Raw genomic sequence first — 19494 nt, forward strand, 5'->3', positions numbered from 1 at the left:
AAAAAAAACCCCAAAACAAAATGGTAATATTTGCTTATATTTGGGCGAAGTGTGCATTCAACTCACCACTCGTTGGACTGCAGCGTGGGGGAGTCGTTCTGGGCGATGTGATATAAGGCACTCATGGCGTTCATGTTGAACAAGGGCGGCTTACGCTCCGCTAAAGGAAGGGAAGAGGGGAGAAAGAGAGAGAGACGGGAAGGGGGGCAGAAGAGTGATGTTTTAGCGCCACAACTTTCACCAATGTCACCAATTCTCTTGTGCTTGTGTGAACATATATTTGAGTGTTTTCCTGTTTGGGGCAGGAAAGAAACTTTTTGGTCCTCTAGCCACAGTGACTGGTACATCTATTCTTTGCCCTGCTGTCTCAGTTGTCATTTTAATCAGTAAAAGCCCTTTGAATTATAGTATGGGCCTATAGATGCTTTCTTTTGCCAGTAGGTAGATTTGTGCTCACCAAGTTCGATGCAGGTGATCCCAAGGGACCAGATGTCCACCTTCCCCTCGTACTGACCCTCGTCCATGGCTAGGATCACTTCAGGGGCCATCCTGAGGACACAAACACACACACACACACACACACACACACACACACACATACAGTTTATTAAGTATGGGGAAAAATCCATGCAAATGTCATAATCTGCTAAGCCTCTCAGAGCTTTTAAAGACTCTGGTATGCTGTGATAGCAGCTCAGTTTTTAGAATATGTGTGTGTGTTTCTGTTAATGTGGAGTTTGACAACTGTGCGTGTGTCAATTTAACATGATCAGTGAGACAAAGTGTACTGCTGGCTTTTGGCACCATTAGAGTCCATCATGAGTCCAGCTGTTTATGTGTTGCTTTTTTACCCCACCAAAGCTGCTAGCAGGGTGTGAGTGAACATTTTGTCTGATAAGGCATAACTGACATCATGTCTACATGACATGCAAACAAATAGTGTACGGTATAGTCACCAATGTAACCACACATAATACACCTGCTGGCCTTGGAAACCGAGAGCAAGTGAGAAATGTCTGTGCTCTAAGGAAGTCCTATAATATAGAACTGTAAACACCAAGAACTTGCACACTGATTAAAACGAAAGAAATCTAAAAGCAGCCAACTGGTGTAAAAAAAAAAGGTACTGAAATTAATTCACATATATGCAAAAAAAGTGCAAAAACTAAAAAAAGTGCACAAACAGAAAAGTTTTCTGCCAGTAGACCATCATCATCATCATCATATGAGTCCTTGTTGGTCTTCATCTGCCTAGGATAGAAACCAACCAGGACACTCCCATGTTGTGCCCTGTCATGTTGTGTTGTGATGTGTACTGACCAGTAAGGTGTTCCCACAAAGGAGTTGGCAGGCGAGGCGATGGAGGCGGAGCCAAAGTCGGCCAGTTTGACATGGCCTAGCTCAGTCAGCAGGATGTTACCAGCTTTCACGTCTCTGGATGGGGGAAGATGGCGGGGGAAGATGGAGGGGGGCAAGAGGGTTGGAACATGAAGAGAAGATGATAAGAAGCACGACAGCCAAAGTGAAGCCGCATCAGTTTCTGGTCTCTATTCTGTTTTGTGTAATACACCAATGACATCATGCAGTCATATTCGATAGTACATTTCTGTATTGCTCAACCAAATATGGTGCAATATAATGAAAATAAACACATTAATTATGGTCTTAGGGGGCATACGTGTAAATATAACTGTAGCCCATATGAGCAAATGGGGTTCCTTTTCCCTAGGCTGTTAATATGCATCCAAATGTTAACAAACTCATTGACGTATTTGTGTGCGTTCATTTTAACAACCTTTATGGCACTTCTTAATCTCTGCGATAGAGCATGTGATAAAAACTGAACTGTCAAATGAGTTGGTATTGCGCCATTGTTGGATACCAATCACATCTGTCCGTCATAAAAGACAATATTATGGACCCCAGTGAGATAGCAGGGTTGTTACTCCCTGAAAGTGATGTTCAAGAAGGAACTGGCTGAGCTGCAGATTACCACTGGCTGGTGAAACGCATGTAGAGACACGATGTTTTACAGCCTTATTAGCAAACACTGTAATAAACGGGGAATGTGGGTGTCTCCCGTCTCATCCCGTCTTGTTCTTGCTCATCTTATCTTCCTGTTGGGGAAACATTTGGAACAAGACGACAAGCTGACTCACCTGTGAATCATATTATGGGAATGTAGGTAAGCCAGTCCTAGCAAGGCACCGTGGGTAATGGCAGCAATCTCCACCTCTTGGAGCGGTTTCTTATGAACTTGGGGAGAAAGGAGCAAGGAGGAAATGAGCTGGAAAACCCTCTAAAGACTTGGATTCAATCAACTAACAGTCTCAATGCAAACCTAACTGTTGTCTCCAAACGTCCTCGCTTCAAATAATGTTCTACCCACAAAGAGGGTCTACATGGTAACAGTGCACATATTCCACATAATTCCACATAATTGGATTGAATAACTGAGTTAAAATAATGCTATTATTCAGAGGTGTGGATTTCATAGAATTGTTGAACTGCTGTTGTGTATTTCATGTCTGATGGAGGTCCGAAATGTCACGGTTTTAATAATAAAGACGTCTCTTTAATGGAGAGTGTGGTGCTTCATCTTCCATGGATAGAACTGTAGCCACCATGTACAGCATATATACCAATCTGTTCTGCCGATATTACAACAACAAAATATTCCCCTGGCATCTGCCATCTGGATAACGTGTAAACGGTTTTATATGGGCTTTAAAAGCAGGTTCCCTGTGGACCGTTGCAGCAATAGAGGCTGTGTGCCAAGGCAAAAGGTCACGGCAGAACTATGACGGAGAAATTTCAGAAAGGCTAAAGTACCACAAAAAAGGCCAGGGTCGCCAACTGTCCTGACTGTGTATCTGCGTCAGTGATGAGTAAAAATGTAGGTGCTTAAAATAACACGCTGGGTTCGGGTCAGGAATGCTTCGAGGCTGAACAATCCTGGAGGTGGAATCTTGGGTGAGTGGAAAATGTTTGGTTTTTGCAAAAAGAAGTTAAGCTAGAAACTACAAAACAGAGATCTGGGCCTCCATCCATATAAATTCTAAGAATAGGAGTACTAATCTAAGATCACTGCTCAGACCACATAACCGAGCAAAACTCGCTGAAAGAGGGAGTACATTTTACATTTACATTTTCGGCAAGCACATTTTAGATTTTCATTTAACTATGAGTGAGCAGGCGGGGGTTCATTGTCTTGCTCAAGGAAACCGTTCATGGACACATTGGCTGAAGCGGAGATTGACCCTGAAGGTGCGTGCACACCAAGCATTTTTTGGAGCAGTTTATTCTAACTTGTGGAGTGCTTCGGTTCGTTGTGAGAACAATGCCATTTGAACTCTGCAACCAAATAACCACACCAAGACCGCCTGAAAATGCAGGTTTCTGTTCCAAGAAAACTGCAGTGCAGATCGTTAGGAGTGAGAATGTAGTCCAAACCAATTACAGGAAACAACCCCAAAACACAAGGTTTTATGGGTATAAGGAGACAGATGTTGACATCTGACAGCCAGCAGTTCCTCATGCTTGGAAAGCCAGGCACGACAAAATGAACAGAACCACTGTCTGGACTCATGCTCATATCTAGCTATTTCTTCATGTGTTCTTAACTGGAATGAACACCAGAGGCGGGAAATTATGACAAAGAGTACAGACAAGTCCATCTAAAGTTACAGCAGCAAGCTGCTTGTGAGTCTATGTGACCTTTGTTTACGAGCCCTACTTTGCTCGTAATTGGGCATTGTGAACCTAAATGAACCAAAAACAAAGTAAACTTTTTCACTATGGTTGAGACACAGGGAAGAAAACAAGACCCTCTGCTTATGGGGCTGGTGCTTTAGTATAACTATTCTCTTTTATACAAAGAAATAGAAGAAAGTTTAACTCCTGGAATGAGACAAAAACAAACTTATATATGTATGTTTTGAGTGTAAATATGTCTGTGCATTAACAAACACACTTACCCTCTAGTAAGTCTGATGCGGAGCCCAGGCAGTACTCCATCACCAGCTGCAACAGACAGACGGGACACAGTCACAACTGGGTAACTAACCATTCACACGGGGTTCATTCAATCATAAAATATCCTAAATACGAGCTTCAGGTCAGGTTTAGGTAACTGCAAAAGTGTGAAGATATTCTCTACGGCAAACAGATTACAGAATGATGTTTGCAGCGGATATTGTTCTGATTACTTATTTAAAAAGTCCCTACAACACACGCACAAAAACAAACAGTAGGCAGTAGAAAGAGAGAGAGAGAGAGAGAGAGAGAGAGAGTCGGGCAGAAACAAAATGAAAGAAAGAGTGAAAAGGATAAGACAAACAGGTTAACAAAAAAAAAAGAGAAAGAGGAAGAAACAAAATCGCAAGACTGGGAGAAAGAGGGGAACTAGGACACGAGGAGATGAGGAGAGGGAAGATGAGACGGAGGACAGAGAACAGAGAGCATAAACAAAGAGAAAGAGGGGGAGAAGAGAGGATTTGGCGCCGGCCAGCAGCGTCTCTCGGCTCCACTCACCCAGGCAGTGTTGTCCTTCAAGTAGCAGCCTTTGTACTCAATGGTGTTTGGGTGTCGCAGCTGTTCCAAAAACTTGACCTCCTTAATGATGTCCTGCCACTTCTGCCGAAAACAAAGTCACACACACACACACACACGGTTACACCCTACAGGTATCATATCAATAATACCCATGTGGGCATTTGGCATGATTGTGGGTGCGACGGTGCGATTGGCCTCACCAAAATACCCATCAACACAGGGAAGAACACACTTGGGGGTATTATGGCTTGTACACAGTGGTTAACGATGCATGTGTACGGACTAGAAAGTTCTCTTCAAAGCAGTATACATATATAGATGCTAAAAAACCCCAGGAGAAGACAAGAAAGATTGCAAACTAGCTTCCTGGTTACCACAAGAGTTCATATAGCAACCAATAAAGCATGGCTAGCTGGGAACTATTAGCAATGTTGGAAAGTGTGTTTGACCAATCAGACTGCTTGGCTGAAACTCATTGAAATTCATTGTATGCATCACATAGCATCAACACGTCTCTGATGATGGCACTATTCCACAACATGAGGGCCGTGACATTTATGCCTCAGTCGCGGGTTTACAAAAGAGGAGAAAGACATTTACACAGTCAACCACAGAAAGGCGGACACAAGTTCAGCTGTAGTTTGAAGCCGCAATCACATAGGACACTTTTTTGAATGTGCTTTTTTCAGTTTTTCCAATGGTTTGTTTGTGCCGGTGTCTCCTCAGAACTATGCGCCTTGCATTTTGGATGCAGAGTTTTTTCATGTGCTGAAATGTCTCAACTTTAGCCACAAAAAAAGACTAACAACAAAAGTCAAAATGGAGAAAATTGATTTTAGTCATCTCAGAACTCCCATGTTTGTGCAATCAAACAAATAAATACTACCATGAGGAAAAAATGAACAGCGCCTGGTGGGACGTAAGCAGCCTCTTACAGTTTCCCTGTGAGTGACATTGACTTTTGTTACTAGCTTGTTTTTAGCAACATTCCCCCTAAGAGCATGTCATCTATGGGCTCTTCTTCTTCAGCGAGCAGAGCAATCGCTAACTTTCTCTTGTCCGTTTTAATTTCCTTCATTATTTTTGCTATACTTCAGGGTTGCTAACGAACACTGAAGAGATAGCTTGCAAGCTATTGTCAAACTTTGTGTTGCATAGCAGCAAGAGTGATGTAACGCTGCTTGCACCCTTTATGATCTTGCTCTCTCTGTTACTAGTGACACTCACAGCTGTCCTTTGTGTTTAAGCATGAGAAAAAACAGGAGTCCTATCTGATGACAGCCTAACCCTAACCCCTACCTGACCTTAAAGCCATTTTGTGATATGGCTCACTGGGATTGACAGTCAAAGGGCAAGTACATACAGTATGTGGATTTCACAAGACCTTTCCAATCAAAGCTAGACCTACTTGGAGATTATAGAGAATGTTTAACTTGGGTTTTAAAGACAAAGTTCAGTTTGTGTGTGTGTGTGTGTGTGTGTCTCTTACCTCGGTGGTCTGTTTGCCATTGTAGGACATCTTCTTGATGGCCACCACCTCATTGGAGTAGGAGTTACGGGCCTGAAGGAGAATAAGAGATAGAGTGGATAAGCTCAAAGTCACGAGTAAACTTGAGGACAGACAAGTCTCACGAATACACATAACCCTTTCACAAGACATCACAGGACTTACTCAAGGTTACTTTTCCTCACGGCCATAAAGCTCTATAAAAAGAATTCTATCAATTATCAAGCTCACAAGGACAAAAATTGGTGTAGCACACTAAAGAAATGGCTAAGACAATACATTTCTTTACACTGAATTGCTGTACAAGAATCCCGTGGCTCAAAAGTATTGAGATAACACTGATCAAGTGAGGTAACTGATTACAGTTTTACAACAAAAAAATGAAACTTTGATTCACTGATTAAATGTTTCATAAATGTTTCATTCTTAAACAGTTGGTGGGATAAATAAAGCACAAAACTAAAAAGAAAAAAGAAGCGTTTGCGACTTGAATTTTCTTTATAAATGTTTCATCACAAAAACATCACAGAAAGCTGGCAAAAAATGGAGTAAAACAATAGTCAGTTTAATTTACGCATGCATGAAGAATGCACAAGTAGAAAAAAAAAATCCATCACATGCAGACGGATGCAGTGGTAACGGAAGCTCTTATTTGAAATGAATGAATTTCCATTGGAGAGCAACACGTGTGACGCATTAAGGGCGATCTAGCGGTGAGTAGAATAAATCGAATGCATGCAAGACACTTGTATCACAAGGCAATGCATCTGCAGCAGAATGATGCAGCAGAAACAGATTCTCTCATTGGAATTGAACAATTTTCTGTCAGAGCAACGCGCTTGACGCACGGCATGTGATCAAAGGCTAACAGAAGCCTGCATATACAGTAGCTGCTGCATGGAGGTTAGCCTGTAGCTTGGCGTTTGACTTGGGTACATCCACATCCCCAGGTTCAACCAGTGGTGTTAACCCCTGGGGGCGTTTGGCCAGAGGGACGGCTGCGCTGCGGCTCAGCCTAAGCCCACAGCTCGGCTTCATCCCGCTTACAAATGAATGGGAATTTCATGTTGGGAATCAACTGGAATTACAGTAGCAGCAGGCAACTGAGTATTCCCATTCGCTTTCTTCAGATTCATTTGATTGCCTGCCATTTTATGCAAACTAGCCATTCCCGCTGGTGTCATGTATGGATGGCTGGCTATGGAGAAGAAAAAATAAATCATGTACTACTGAAATATTTAAATACATTTAGAGCTAATTGTCATTACAGAAGAAAGGGACTGTATCAATAATTACAGGAGGCTAATTCATTCACCATACAGTACGTTGGTGTGTGCTGAAGGCCGTGGGTGATACGCCTCAGCACATTTAAACAGTGGGGAAGTTTCCCTTGTTCTGCTCTTTAATGGAGTTCCTCCTCACTCTTCACATGCATAAACTATGCATGCACATGCAATCACCTAAATTTCCTTGGCTACGCATGCATATATAGTAATAACCTACTTTTACAGACTATGCATGCACGCATTTACAATGGTAGCAGTTGTACCAGTCTCCCGTCATACATTTACCCTGCAGCTATCCTGCATTAGTGCTGCAAACAGCTCTTTCTTGAATGTTATACAGTAGAAACAAATCACAGTATTGTAAACCACAACTCTGTGCCTAGGGCGGCACAGTGGCTCGGTGGTTAGCGCTGTCGCCTCACTGCAGGAAGAACCAGGGTTCAATGGAGTTTGCATGTTCTCCCTGTGTTTGCGTGGGTTTCCTCCCACAGTCCAAAGACATGCAAATCAGATTGGAGACTCTAAATTCCCTATAGGTGTGAATGGGAGTGTGAGTGTCTGTCTATCTGTGTTAGCCCTGTGACAGACTGGCAATGTGTTCAGGGTGTTTCCCTGCCTTCTGCAGAGAAATGCATGCTGGGATAGGCTCCAGCCCCGAGCCCCCTGTGACCCTGAATAGGACTAAGTGTATAAAGAAAGTGAATGAATGAATGAACTCTGATCAGATCATTCCTTGTAAGTAGATTTTTCTATACATTTCTTAGTTAAGCAAGCATGCAGTAAATAGCCTGACTTTTACAATGATCAATTAATTTTCAATTCAGTCAATTCAAAATGTAAGACAGCAACTGCAACTCATTTGCTAATGACAGAGGGCTAACTTGCAGTTATTTATGAATCGGTTGGATATGGCAACCCCCTTGTACCAACTGTTTTTCAGTATTTGTGTTCTGAAGACAATGTACATCCTGAACTGAATGAACTAAATCTGAAATGAACCCAGCCATGGTGTACATATACTGAAGCTGGTCTGGCTAACAGCTAAAGCTAGCGGTGCACCAGTTGTGATGCGGATAGCAGAAGTGTGTCAGTGAGCACAGCGTTGGCATCAGGGCAGGATTTAGCCGCACAGTGGACCCTGTCAGCCAGACGGGCCACTACTGATGTACTGGAGCTGTGTGTGTGTGTGTGTGTGTGTGTGTGTGTGTGTAAATGACAAGGGATAGAAGGGAATAGTAATGCCCTTCCAGCCTAGAAAACCCTGCCCCATTATTGCCAACTTCTGTCTCGTTCTCTACCAAGAGAACAGCTGTCTTAGGAGAAAGAGTGGAGGCTTATCCCCCCCAGCCCTGCATCTGGAGAGGAGAGGAGAGGAGAGGAGAGGAGAGGGCAAGGGAGGAACGGACTAGGAAGAAAAGGAGAGGAGAGGAAAGGAGATGAAGAGGGAGATGATGAGGGAGAGGAAAGGAGCGGACAAGGGAGGAAAGGACTAGGGAGAGGAGGAGAGAAAAAGAGATGAAGAGGGAGAGGAAAGATGCAGCATGTTTTCATCCCCCCCCTCCACATGGCTTTAGAATCAAAGGCTTGATGAGTAATTAGTGATGATGAGATTAATAAGAAAGGCTACAGAGAAAGTGCTGAGAGGAGATCTGTCTCCACTTAATTGCATTCAACGAGCCATAATATACTGGGTTACATTCACAGTATGTGTACAAATCAATGAATCAATAAATGAATGTGTGGGGGAACTAGTTAATAAATAAATCATTGCTCTATTCATGTTTTAATTACAATCATGTATTGAAGGGATAAGACCGCCTGGCTTAACAGTAATAAAGTGTCCGGCCCTTTGTACACATGCTATCTTGCTTGCTGAAGTAGAAACCTCAGCTAAATGAGGACACAACAGCAGTCAGCCAGGTAATGAGTCAACCAGCCTGTCCGCAGCAAATGTTTCCTCTCAGTTGATATTTGAATTCCACCTTCCGACTCAGGCTTTCCATTACTCGCATCGTTGTTTCCTTATTCCTTTGAATTTGCATGGCGATTCATAGGGGTCTGGCCGCAAGCCTATCCATCGGCAGTTAATTCGGACAGACACTGTCCGAGATACCTGATTGGATGGTCGATGTAGGCGGGACAAAGCTACTTATAACCCCATTACAGAGCGCGACAACAACTACCAAAATGGCAGCGTCGGAAAAGTAATTGGATGATAGCTAGTTAGATTTAGTTTACATTTAGCGATTTTGTCAATCCTTAATTTCCAGATTACGTCAGCCTGATTTTCTACTGTGATTGGTCATTGATTTTGACAACTGACAACGAACACCAACCGATCAGTTGGGGCGAGAAATTACATCAGTGAATCAGTCATGGATAGGCTTGTGTCCAGACCGCTATGATTTGCCATGCAAATTGTAAAAGTGCTAAAGACTGTGATTCATGGGGTTGGACACCAGGCAATACGTAAGCCATATTGTGATATATATCGGTATCGAAAAAAATTCTTATGATTATCGTGGTATTGATTTCAACCATATCGCCCAGCCCTATGCACAATCCTACCAAGGATCTCTCCAGGATTACTTCTATGTTGTCAGAAGGACAGAGGAGATCTATAGAGTCAAATGTCCTTCACTCCATATTCAAAAACTTTCAAGGCCTTGTTTTATAGCTTGGAAATTCCCAATCTTTCAAGGAGTTTCGTGAGCTGAGGGAGCCGTGGTAGAGACTTCGTGTTTTATCAAACTCACAAAGTAGACGGCCCCGAAGCTGCCATGTCCGATCTCGTGCAGGTCGCAGAAGACGTCCTCGGGGTCATCTTTGAAGAAGAGGTCGGCCAGCTCGGGGTCCTTCAGCGCTCCTTTCCGTGTGGACGACGGCATTATGGGCTGTACATGGGCTAGGCGCCGGGCACCGCGCTCACATACACACTACTGCTGCTGCTGCTGCTACCGCCGCCAGACGTCCACGACGGGCCCGGCATTGGCCAGCTAGACCTGGGAGGGGGAACAGAGAGAGACAGACAATGAGTTTAATTCCACTGTTTGTCATTTCTATACACTTATTGCTAATATAGTCCTAGCTGTGTGGTGTTGCTTAGGTTATCATGTCTCTATATGGTGACTGTTCTACTTGACTGACATCAAGCAATAGGTGAATGCACAGATAATTTGCGAGATCCTTGTTTTATTTTACTCTGGCGACATCTTTGGTGCTATGCAGATTTTTTTTCCTTGGATTTTCTGTTGATGCAGTTTAAAAGTAAGCAAATGTAAAAGCTTTCATGAACTGGCTATAGGTTGAATCACTATTGTGTTATATCAATTGGTGATAGAGAGCAGAAAAAGGGACATTAATTTATATGAACATGTAATCACTTAAAATTACAAAAAACCTACAGAATAAATACATGCATGCTAAAGCACAAAATGAAACTTAGACACACACGTGGCTTAAATGGGTCGACGTTGACTGGAAAGCGTCCAGACATTGTTTGATCTAATCTAACCTTTATCACAGCCAACATGAGTTCCTTCCAGGAATATCCATATCCTTGTGTGTGTGTGTGTGTGTGTGTGTGTGTGTGTGTGTGTGTGTGTGTGTGTGTCTCATGGACACCTGATAGGAGATGGGACAGGAAAAAAGATAGTCATATGATGATGGCTAGCTGTCTGGTCCTGTTGCTCATCTAAGCACAAAGTCACAGTCACACACACACACACACACACACTTGCATTCACACACTCGCATACACACACACACACACACACACACACACAGACACACATAAACTTGACAGCTGAAGCTGAGTCACTGATGCATCATTTCCACACATGCACACGGTGTAACAGTTGCCCATGTGCACGCAGACACACACACACACAAACACACACAGAATGTTTTGCGTCACAAGGCTGCAGCCAGGCCATCAAGCGTGTACGCAGCTTGGACACCCTGCTCCAGTTAGCTTCGCTGCACATACAACACACACACACACACACGCATATACTCAGACACTATCTCTCTTTTTCTGTCTACCATGAAATATCTGTGCACATCGGCCAGATGCAGCAAGCAAATCTGGCTCCAAAGGCCAGCCCCACACAGAGCGAGCTGACATACAGGCAGAGACAGTAAGACACACAGGCACCCAGGCCCAGACACTAAGCATCAGCATCATCCTAATCCCCTGCTCTTAAAGGGATCTCAGCTATCACACCCACTCCAAATATATCACTCTTAAAGGCAAAGGCCTGTGCCCTCCGTTCCAAAGGACCAGATGCATAAAGATGGCAGCCTCATGGCTTGGTGACGTTTCCTCAGTATGGGATCCAAACGTTGAAGTCTGGAGGAGATAATGGTTAGGTGTCCCTCTGACTGGAGGAACAGAGTGACTTTTAACCAGGGGGCCGCCATCTACTTCAGGTTTTTGGAAAAGCTTTATTCCCAATAAAGATTTTTAGATTGAAGATTTTAGAGTACCTGGATTGTAACTGTACAATTAAGACTAAGTTATTTCCCCCCATATTTCAGCATCTCCAGTGACACACACTTTGCCTCTTGCATGGATTGGACTTTCCGGATACGGGAAAGCACCCAGCCGCCCTGCTACCATCTAAAAAGCTGTTATATTCTGTGAACATAATGTCTCAGCAATTGGGAATGGTGGGCTATTGTATTGTAGCCTGAATAAAATCAATTTCATGGCCTTAAGCTTTCCTTTTTCCTGAAGAATGCCCCAGCTTATGCCTGGAAACAACCGCAGCTTGTCATGTAAGCAACAGGTGAGGTTATGGTTTACCTGCTTACATAATTACAATGATCACATATACCTTTCACATTGCACACATAGATACTTATTGCTTTAAGCAATCTGTCCCCCGTCAAAGCATTTCTCAGAAGCATGAAACCCTCCGCTGAGATGTTCGTGCTTCTGACAGGTGTGACGAATGACCAACTGTAAAGTACATTATTGCAACGTAGAAGTATAAATACAACCCTTAGGCTGCAGATTCTTGCATCAGGGTTCCCAGAATCACTTGAACATCAAATTCAATGACTTTTCAATGACTTTCAAAGACTCAAATTTGGCCTGTTTTGAGCTAAGACATGACATGGGACAAAATGATGTTCTTCTTGGGTGAGATTCACCTTGATTGGGTTCGGACTACCTGTAATCAACCTAATTGTCTGTCACCTGTGTTAACTTAATTCTATAAATGCTTGTGTCATGTAAGCATGTAATTATCTGATTACGGCCATCATGGCTGAAATGTCATGTTTTTAATGCAATAAATAGAGTATACAGTATATTTTTCTACAGAGCGAGTGTTGCACCTTACCTTTTTGTTCCCTTTATTGGACAAGATTAGACATCACAGAGGCGAGAGCTTTTTTTAAATCATGATCTTGTCAAGTCCTGGTGAAATCATATTTCATTTTAAAACTGCTGCTATATCAGTGCAAATTTCCAATTATTGATGCCAAAACGGGAGAAGTCTGCCATACATTCACTTTCAAAAACTTTCTCTTTACTTTTCTCAAATCCAATGAACTTTCAAGGCTTTTCAAGGCCCGTGGGAACCCTGTTGTATATACCAGACATGGTTAGTGGCAATTCATTGAAAAGTCCTAGGCCAAATTGCCATAATGTATCTGGTGCCGTGCTTGTTAGGCTTTCCTCACATGTCCTCCATGTGATGCTGGTTTTTAAGCACTCTGATCAATGGTCTTTTTCAGTACTGATGACTGTAAATTAGCCTCCAGTGCTCAGTTGTTTCTATTAATGGGCTTGCTAACTGAATTCCAACATAGTGCCACTGATTGTAGATTAGAAAGAATGAGGAAAACAGTAATCTACACAACCTGTAATCCTCTATTCATGGAAAAACAGGAAAAACATGCAATGTGTGTGTGTGTGTGTGTGTGTGTACGTGCTTACATGCCAGCGCATGCTTACATGTGTGTATTTCTGCATGTGTGTGTTTGACTGTATGTCTGAGTTTGTGTTTGTTAGTGTGTGTGTCTATCTGTCTGATTGCATGTGTGTGTGTGTGTGTGTGTGTGTGTGTGTGTGTGTGTGTGTCTGCTGGTTGCATCAGCCCTGTCTGTCTCTCATCTCTCCTGAGTGAGCTCTCCGGATAGAGCTTGAAATAAAACCTGACGTAACCCGCACCTCAACCCCTTCCCCTTCAAAACACACACTCGCTGAACGTGCACACACACACACACACACACACACACACACACAGACACATGGCATGACTGTGCTGCTTACACTATGAGAGAAAAAGAGACAAGAGGGAAAAGGAGAGAAACAAAGCGACGGAGGAAGAAAGACTGAAAAAGATTCAAAAATTGGGGAAAAAAGAGAGAGGATAGACAGAGAGAAAGAGAGAGAGGGAGAGCGAGAGACACAGACCGACTGAGAGTCAGTGAGCAGCTTTCCCCCATGTGGCGGAGCTTTCAAAGCAGATCTAAACGACAGTGATGGAGAGAGGCGGCGGATGAGTGAGAGACGGATAAAAATGGAGCAAATGAACGAGGGAGTCATGTGATCACTCCTGGGACTCTGCTCGCCTCCCTCTCACCCTCTTTTCCTCTCCTCCTCCTCCTCGTCCTCCTCCTCCTCTCCTCTCAGATGTGTGAAGTGATGCAACGTGGCAACAACAGGTTGTAACGCGGGGGGCTTGGTAAAGCTGTTACTAGTCCCGCAAAGCCCACTGTTTGGACAGTTCACCGTGTGTGTGTGTGTGTGTGTGTGTGTGGCTACTGTGGATCTATGAATGGTATTGCACTGAGAGAGGGAGGTGATTAGGGGAACGGCTTAGACAGATTATAGGCTTGGTGTGTGTGTGTGTGTGTGTGTGTAGTGTGTCTGTGTGAATTCCTTATTACATGTGCGCTCCCATATGTAATTTCATGACACCGTACTTAAATGCAAGCATGACATGTGCATGTGTGTGTGTGCATGTGTGTGTAAGTGCGACTGTAGTAGAGGCTGTAAGCCCTGCCATGCATGTATTGGTGTGAATGAATGAGGGGGTGTGTGTCTGCGCATGTGTGGGTGGGTGTGTGTGTGCGTGAGGAGGCGGTGAATAATGGTGCTGAACTGGTTTGTTACAGGAGTGATCATATGGCATATGCTAATCTGGCCTAGGCTTTTACACACATACACACACACACACACACACACACAGTGGTAGCCCACTTGTAACTAATTAGTGTATTGTAACTCTAGTGTCTCCCATCCAGTTACCACATCATTCCTTGCAACTTTCCATGACTGAAAAGAGAGTAGAGTTTGACTGATATGGGTATTTTAAGGCCAAAACACTTATTTTGTATTGAAGCTGCCGATATAAGCTGTAGCCAGTATTCAATATCTTAAATTTCTGACCACTTTCATGCCCAAGAAATTCCCAAAAGTTACAAGGATTCAGTGCTTTCCCCCCAGAATAGTGACATTAAAACTCTCCATTAAAACCCATACTAATGAAATTCTTTTAGGCTGTTAGCAGCTTCTTAAAAGAAATTTTATTGCAGGTTTTACAGACTGCTTTTATGCCGCTGTGGTCAGGGAGGAAACTCCATCACATCAGCAGTGGACGACACTGACTGGATGAATGAATATTTAATAAAAAGGCCAATATCGGCATCATATATCAGCAAACTGATATATAGATCTAACCTAGATCTAGAGAGCAACACTATATTTTGAAAACAATTCATCTTAGCGATGGAGCCAAAGCGCAGCAGTAGTTTAGCACGCATGATCTAAAAGTGGGACTTCAACAATCGCATCATCAGGGCTGAGGTCGATTCATTTACAGTTCAATCCACTCAAAATCTCATTTACTAATGGCGGAGGGTTCATTTTCAGTTATTTATTAACAGGTTGGATATGGCAACCTTCCTATACTGGTTGTTTGTCAGTATTTGAATTTTGAGGAAAGTGTACTTCCTGGCTATATCCACACATTTGAACACACAAGAGCATACATGCATAGGGAAAAGCTAAACACGCACTCAAATTAAACACGCGAGCAGAGACATACACACACACACACACACCGTTACCCCCTCCCCCTCCTCCACCCCCGAGGCCCCCGCCTGTGCTGCTATGACTAATTTATGTGCCAACGTGTTGCTGCGGGAGCGAGTCCATCAGGCTGGTGAATACTCTGTGGCTCCGACACACAGGACTCCATGGTTCTGTACCCCAAGCTGCGCTGGAAATATCTCCACATGACGTCACATTGTCTACGTTTGGTCATGGAACTAAGAAAAATACACCACAAAACAACAAAATGGACCCAGAAATGCAAGGTACATCACCAATATGTCTTTAACAATGTTTTACTGGTAGATTTTTCCTTGTAATTGGAATAGAATAGAATTGGAATAGACAGAACACAGTCTGGCTCCTGACAGTAGACTATAACAATCGCAGTCAAACAGCTGAAAACCACAACAAACAGTACACCATGTCCACCTAAACTGGTTGATAAACTGGTGCAAAAGTTTCTACTGAGCTTTCCAAGTCAATGTAACAACACATCTTGTTAAAATAAATCACAGTGGTCAGTGTTTCCCACACAGTGTTCACATTTGGGCGGCCCGCCCAGGTAAATTAACACCCCACCAAATAAATTTTCCTTTTTGATTCATTTCGGGGGCCGTGATGCATGAAGGAAGCTGGCGGTTCTCGCTGATGTAGTTTTCAAACAATCAAGATTTAATGCTGCCAAGCGTCGAAAACGTGTCAGTGAACTGCAATGACCATAATTCATTGCATCGGAGCTCCTATGACACAAACTGAAACCGAGACACAGTTTGAACGGAAGCCTCGATAATCAGATGAAAGTATAACCATCAATTCAATTCAATTCAATAGGCTTTATTGGCACGAAAGTTTATAATAGTCACTTATGTTGCGATGCTATTAGCTTATACTAGATTGAGAGCCTTTGCTGCCTGGAAAAATGAGCCACTGGGGTCGCTCCATGAAACACCCCACTACTGCCGAAATAAACAAACCTGTGGGAAACAGTGGTGGTTGTTCTGTGACGCTGCTGTATGGCTTTTCTTGTTTGCTGTGATATTGCAGTAGCATCAAATTAATAGATATTAAAGTTGGTATTGGTTTCGAAGTCAAAATTCTGTAACAACACTAGTGCAGATAAACACATGCAGGACACATGAGGACTCACACAAGCATGTATACACAAACACACATGCACACACCTCCACTGAGAGTGATGTGTTAGATGGAGTTAGATGGAGAAGGACTTGGCAGACGCACCAAGTTCCCTCTGTGTGGACAAAACAACACCCGGAAGTGACTAAATGTAAGTTTTCGTCCCACTCTCCCTCCTTGTATCTTACCCCCCCCCCTTTACTCCTTCAATCTTCTCTCTGAACTCCTCCAGCTCTTTAACACTTCACCTCTCTTTCTTTCTGTAATTCCCTCTTCTTTTATCCATTTCTGTAAAAAAAAAAAAAAGCTTTGATGAGGAAGAAAACATGCTTTTCCTATCACTCCTTTTACACTCCCTCTCTCTGGGTTTGCCTGTATTCCATCTTATCTCTTACAAAGGAGCCAGTGAAGTGTGTGCGTTGAGTGCGTGTGTGTGGGTGTGTGTGCACATATGCCTACGACAGCGTGAGTATGAGAGTGTGTACATGCGTACGTCTATGTTTATATGCATGTACAGAGTGTGTGTGCATATACTGTATATGCATGTCCTTATGCCTGTGAGAGCCTGTGTATGCGTGTGTGCATACGTGTGTCAGAGCATGTGTGTGTGTGTGTGTATGTGTGTGTGTAGCCAGGGGCTTTAGCAGCTTACTGGCCCCCCTCCCGGCTTTAGGCAGGAACAGGAATTAGGCAGACTGTGGGAATTCTTACTGGGATTCAAACCGCCAGCTCTAATCAGAAACGGGAAAAAAAAGAGAATAGTAAATCTGCCAAATTGTGCGTTGAGACACAGTGTGAAGGCAGTGTGAGTGTGTGTGTGTGTGCGTACGTGTGTGTGTGTGTATGTGTGTGTGAGAGAGAAAGAATAACAATTACGTAATGATCCAGTTCCCTTTACTCCTATCATGATATTACAGAGAGAGCAGGATTAGAGCTTTGGAGCAGTGTGTGTGTGTGTGTGTGTGTGTGTGTGTGTGTGTGTGTGTGTGTGTGTGTGTGCTGTATGAGTAGATTCGAGCAAAGCGAGCCTGAATCCCATAGAAAAATCACCGCACTTCAGTAAACCCTTCCTAATCAAAGCCCAAAGGCTGTGAGCAGATATAGAGTCGCACGTCGATCGAATGCAAGGACCCTAGAGAGTGCGTGAGAGTGTGTGACGTGCATATGTGCGTGTGTGTGTGTTTCACGCCTGCTGCGTGAGATTAAATGGGTCAACCTCGTCATTAATACTGTAGGGACCGATTCTAACGTACGGCGCCGTCTTGTATGGTGATCACCAAGCAGTTTAAAATGGCCAAACGTGATAATGTGGCTTGTTTCTCGTCAATGGAAAAACCGAGAGCGTTTGTTTTTCCCGTACGCATCGCGTGTGAGCATGCATGCATACACACACACACACACGCATGCATACACACACACACCCACACCCTTGTCTAGCCCTGAGGGGTGTTCTCTAGCCCAAAAAAAAAAAAAAAAACACCCCACTCCGCCCCCCCCAAACTCTTTTCCCAGGCTTCTTGACCCACTCATTCTGTGACTCAGCAGCCAGATTTGCCCATAGCATTGTGTGTGTACACCATCAGTACCGTATGTACACACACACACACACACACACACGCCTATGATTTTCCACTGAATCCGATGATGACTTCCACTTCTGTCTTTCTGTAAACTTTCCGAAAAAACAAAAAAAGTAAAAAAAAAAAAATCCAAACCAAATCAAGCAAGACTAAACAGGTTACACAGGTTTTGACAGGTTTTCCATCACCTATCTCCCTGTTTCCATTACCGTCCATCACTATCAATACACTCCTCTATACTGCTGATCTACACACACACACACACACACACACACACACACACACACACAACCACACTCGTTGCTATTTACTCCTTTACTCCAACTTAACTTGGCTAAAAATGAAGTAAGAGAGTGACGTGTAGCTGCAAAGTGGGTAATTCATCTGCAATGAAGGTAAACAATTACTTTATTACTTTTATCACATTATTACTTTCTATCACTTTAATTACCAGCAATCAGCAGGTGTAATATTAACTTTTGTCTAAACAGCATACACAGGACAAGACAAACTTCTTGGCCGCAACAATTTCATCGTGTGCAGGCAATTTCTCAAGCCAACCCCATACAACAACCCAACGCAGGCATTCACATGCACACACACACACACACACACACACACACACACACACGCACACAGAGAGAGAACTGGAGCAAGCTGTGGTAAGAGCAAGAGCAAGAGCAAGCTTGCCTCCTCCCAGCCTCGGCTTTAATTCCGTGTGATTGCTTCGGCGAGGCGGCAGAGACAGAAGAGTCAGTTAGCTGCTATGTAGAGCAGAGAGCCGGCCAGGCAGCTAGCTTTCATTACGGGGCAAACAAGACCCAGTTTCCACTCGGCTGATGCCTGCGCTGCCTGTCCAGCTGCAACATGGAGGGGATTTCGACACACACGAGGCCTAAACTGTACAAATTGTGTCACAGAAGGAACTGTGGGGCGAACTCAGTGGAAAAAGTGTGACTTGGTCTGTTGGATGCTTGCAGCAATGTGCTTACTGGATAAATTGCCCATACAGCCTGTCTGAAACTTTGCTTAGTTTAACTGATTTGCACAGGGATAAAATTAAACATTAAACAAGTTAGCACATAGAAGTGAAGTGATTCAAAACAATTATAAAATACAATGATTTAAAAAACCTAGAAAGAAGATTACTAATTACTCATTTGTGCAAGAAAGAAGAGAAAATAAGGGGTTTAAGAGTAGCTTGGATAACAGAATTTAAATGACAAGTGAACACAACATGGCGGGAAAACAGTAGAAACACAAGTAGATTAAATAAAAATGAATTAAAAACAGCCCTACTGTAGAAAAAACTCCTGGTCATATAGGCTACTGTGAACTGAAATGTCAGCGTTCAACTAAATT

At 43.3% G+C, this 19494-nt stretch overlaps 1 protein-coding gene across 1 annotated transcript in view; it reads right to left on the bottom strand.

Annotated features, from left to right (window-relative positions):
- Window positions 1-19494, bottom strand: part of taok3a (TAO kinase 3a) — a 73103-nt gene that overhangs the window by 26679 nt on the left and 26930 nt on the right. Inside the window, exons 3-10 of the mRNA XM_071897726.2 lie at window positions 10104-10349; window positions 6044-6115; window positions 4534-4635; window positions 3978-4023; window positions 2160-2256; window positions 1321-1434; window positions 458-549; window positions 67-160 (exon numbers count right to left, since the gene is read on the bottom strand). Coding sequence (XP_071753827.1) covers window positions 67-160; window positions 458-549; window positions 1321-1434; window positions 2160-2256; window positions 3978-4023; window positions 4534-4635; window positions 6044-6115; window positions 10104-10235 — 749 coding nt within the window. The 5' untranslated portion in view covers window positions 10236-10349. The remainder of the gene's footprint in view (window positions 1-66; window positions 161-457; window positions 550-1320; window positions 1435-2159; window positions 2257-3977; window positions 4024-4533; window positions 4636-6043; window positions 6116-10103; window positions 10350-19494) is intronic.

This window comes from Centroberyx gerrardi, chromosome 8 (genome assembly GCF_048128805.1).
Source record: "Centroberyx gerrardi isolate f3 chromosome 8, fCenGer3.hap1.cur.20231027, whole genome shotgun sequence".
NCBI lineage: Eukaryota > Metazoa > Chordata > Actinopteri > Beryciformes > Berycidae > Centroberyx > Centroberyx gerrardi.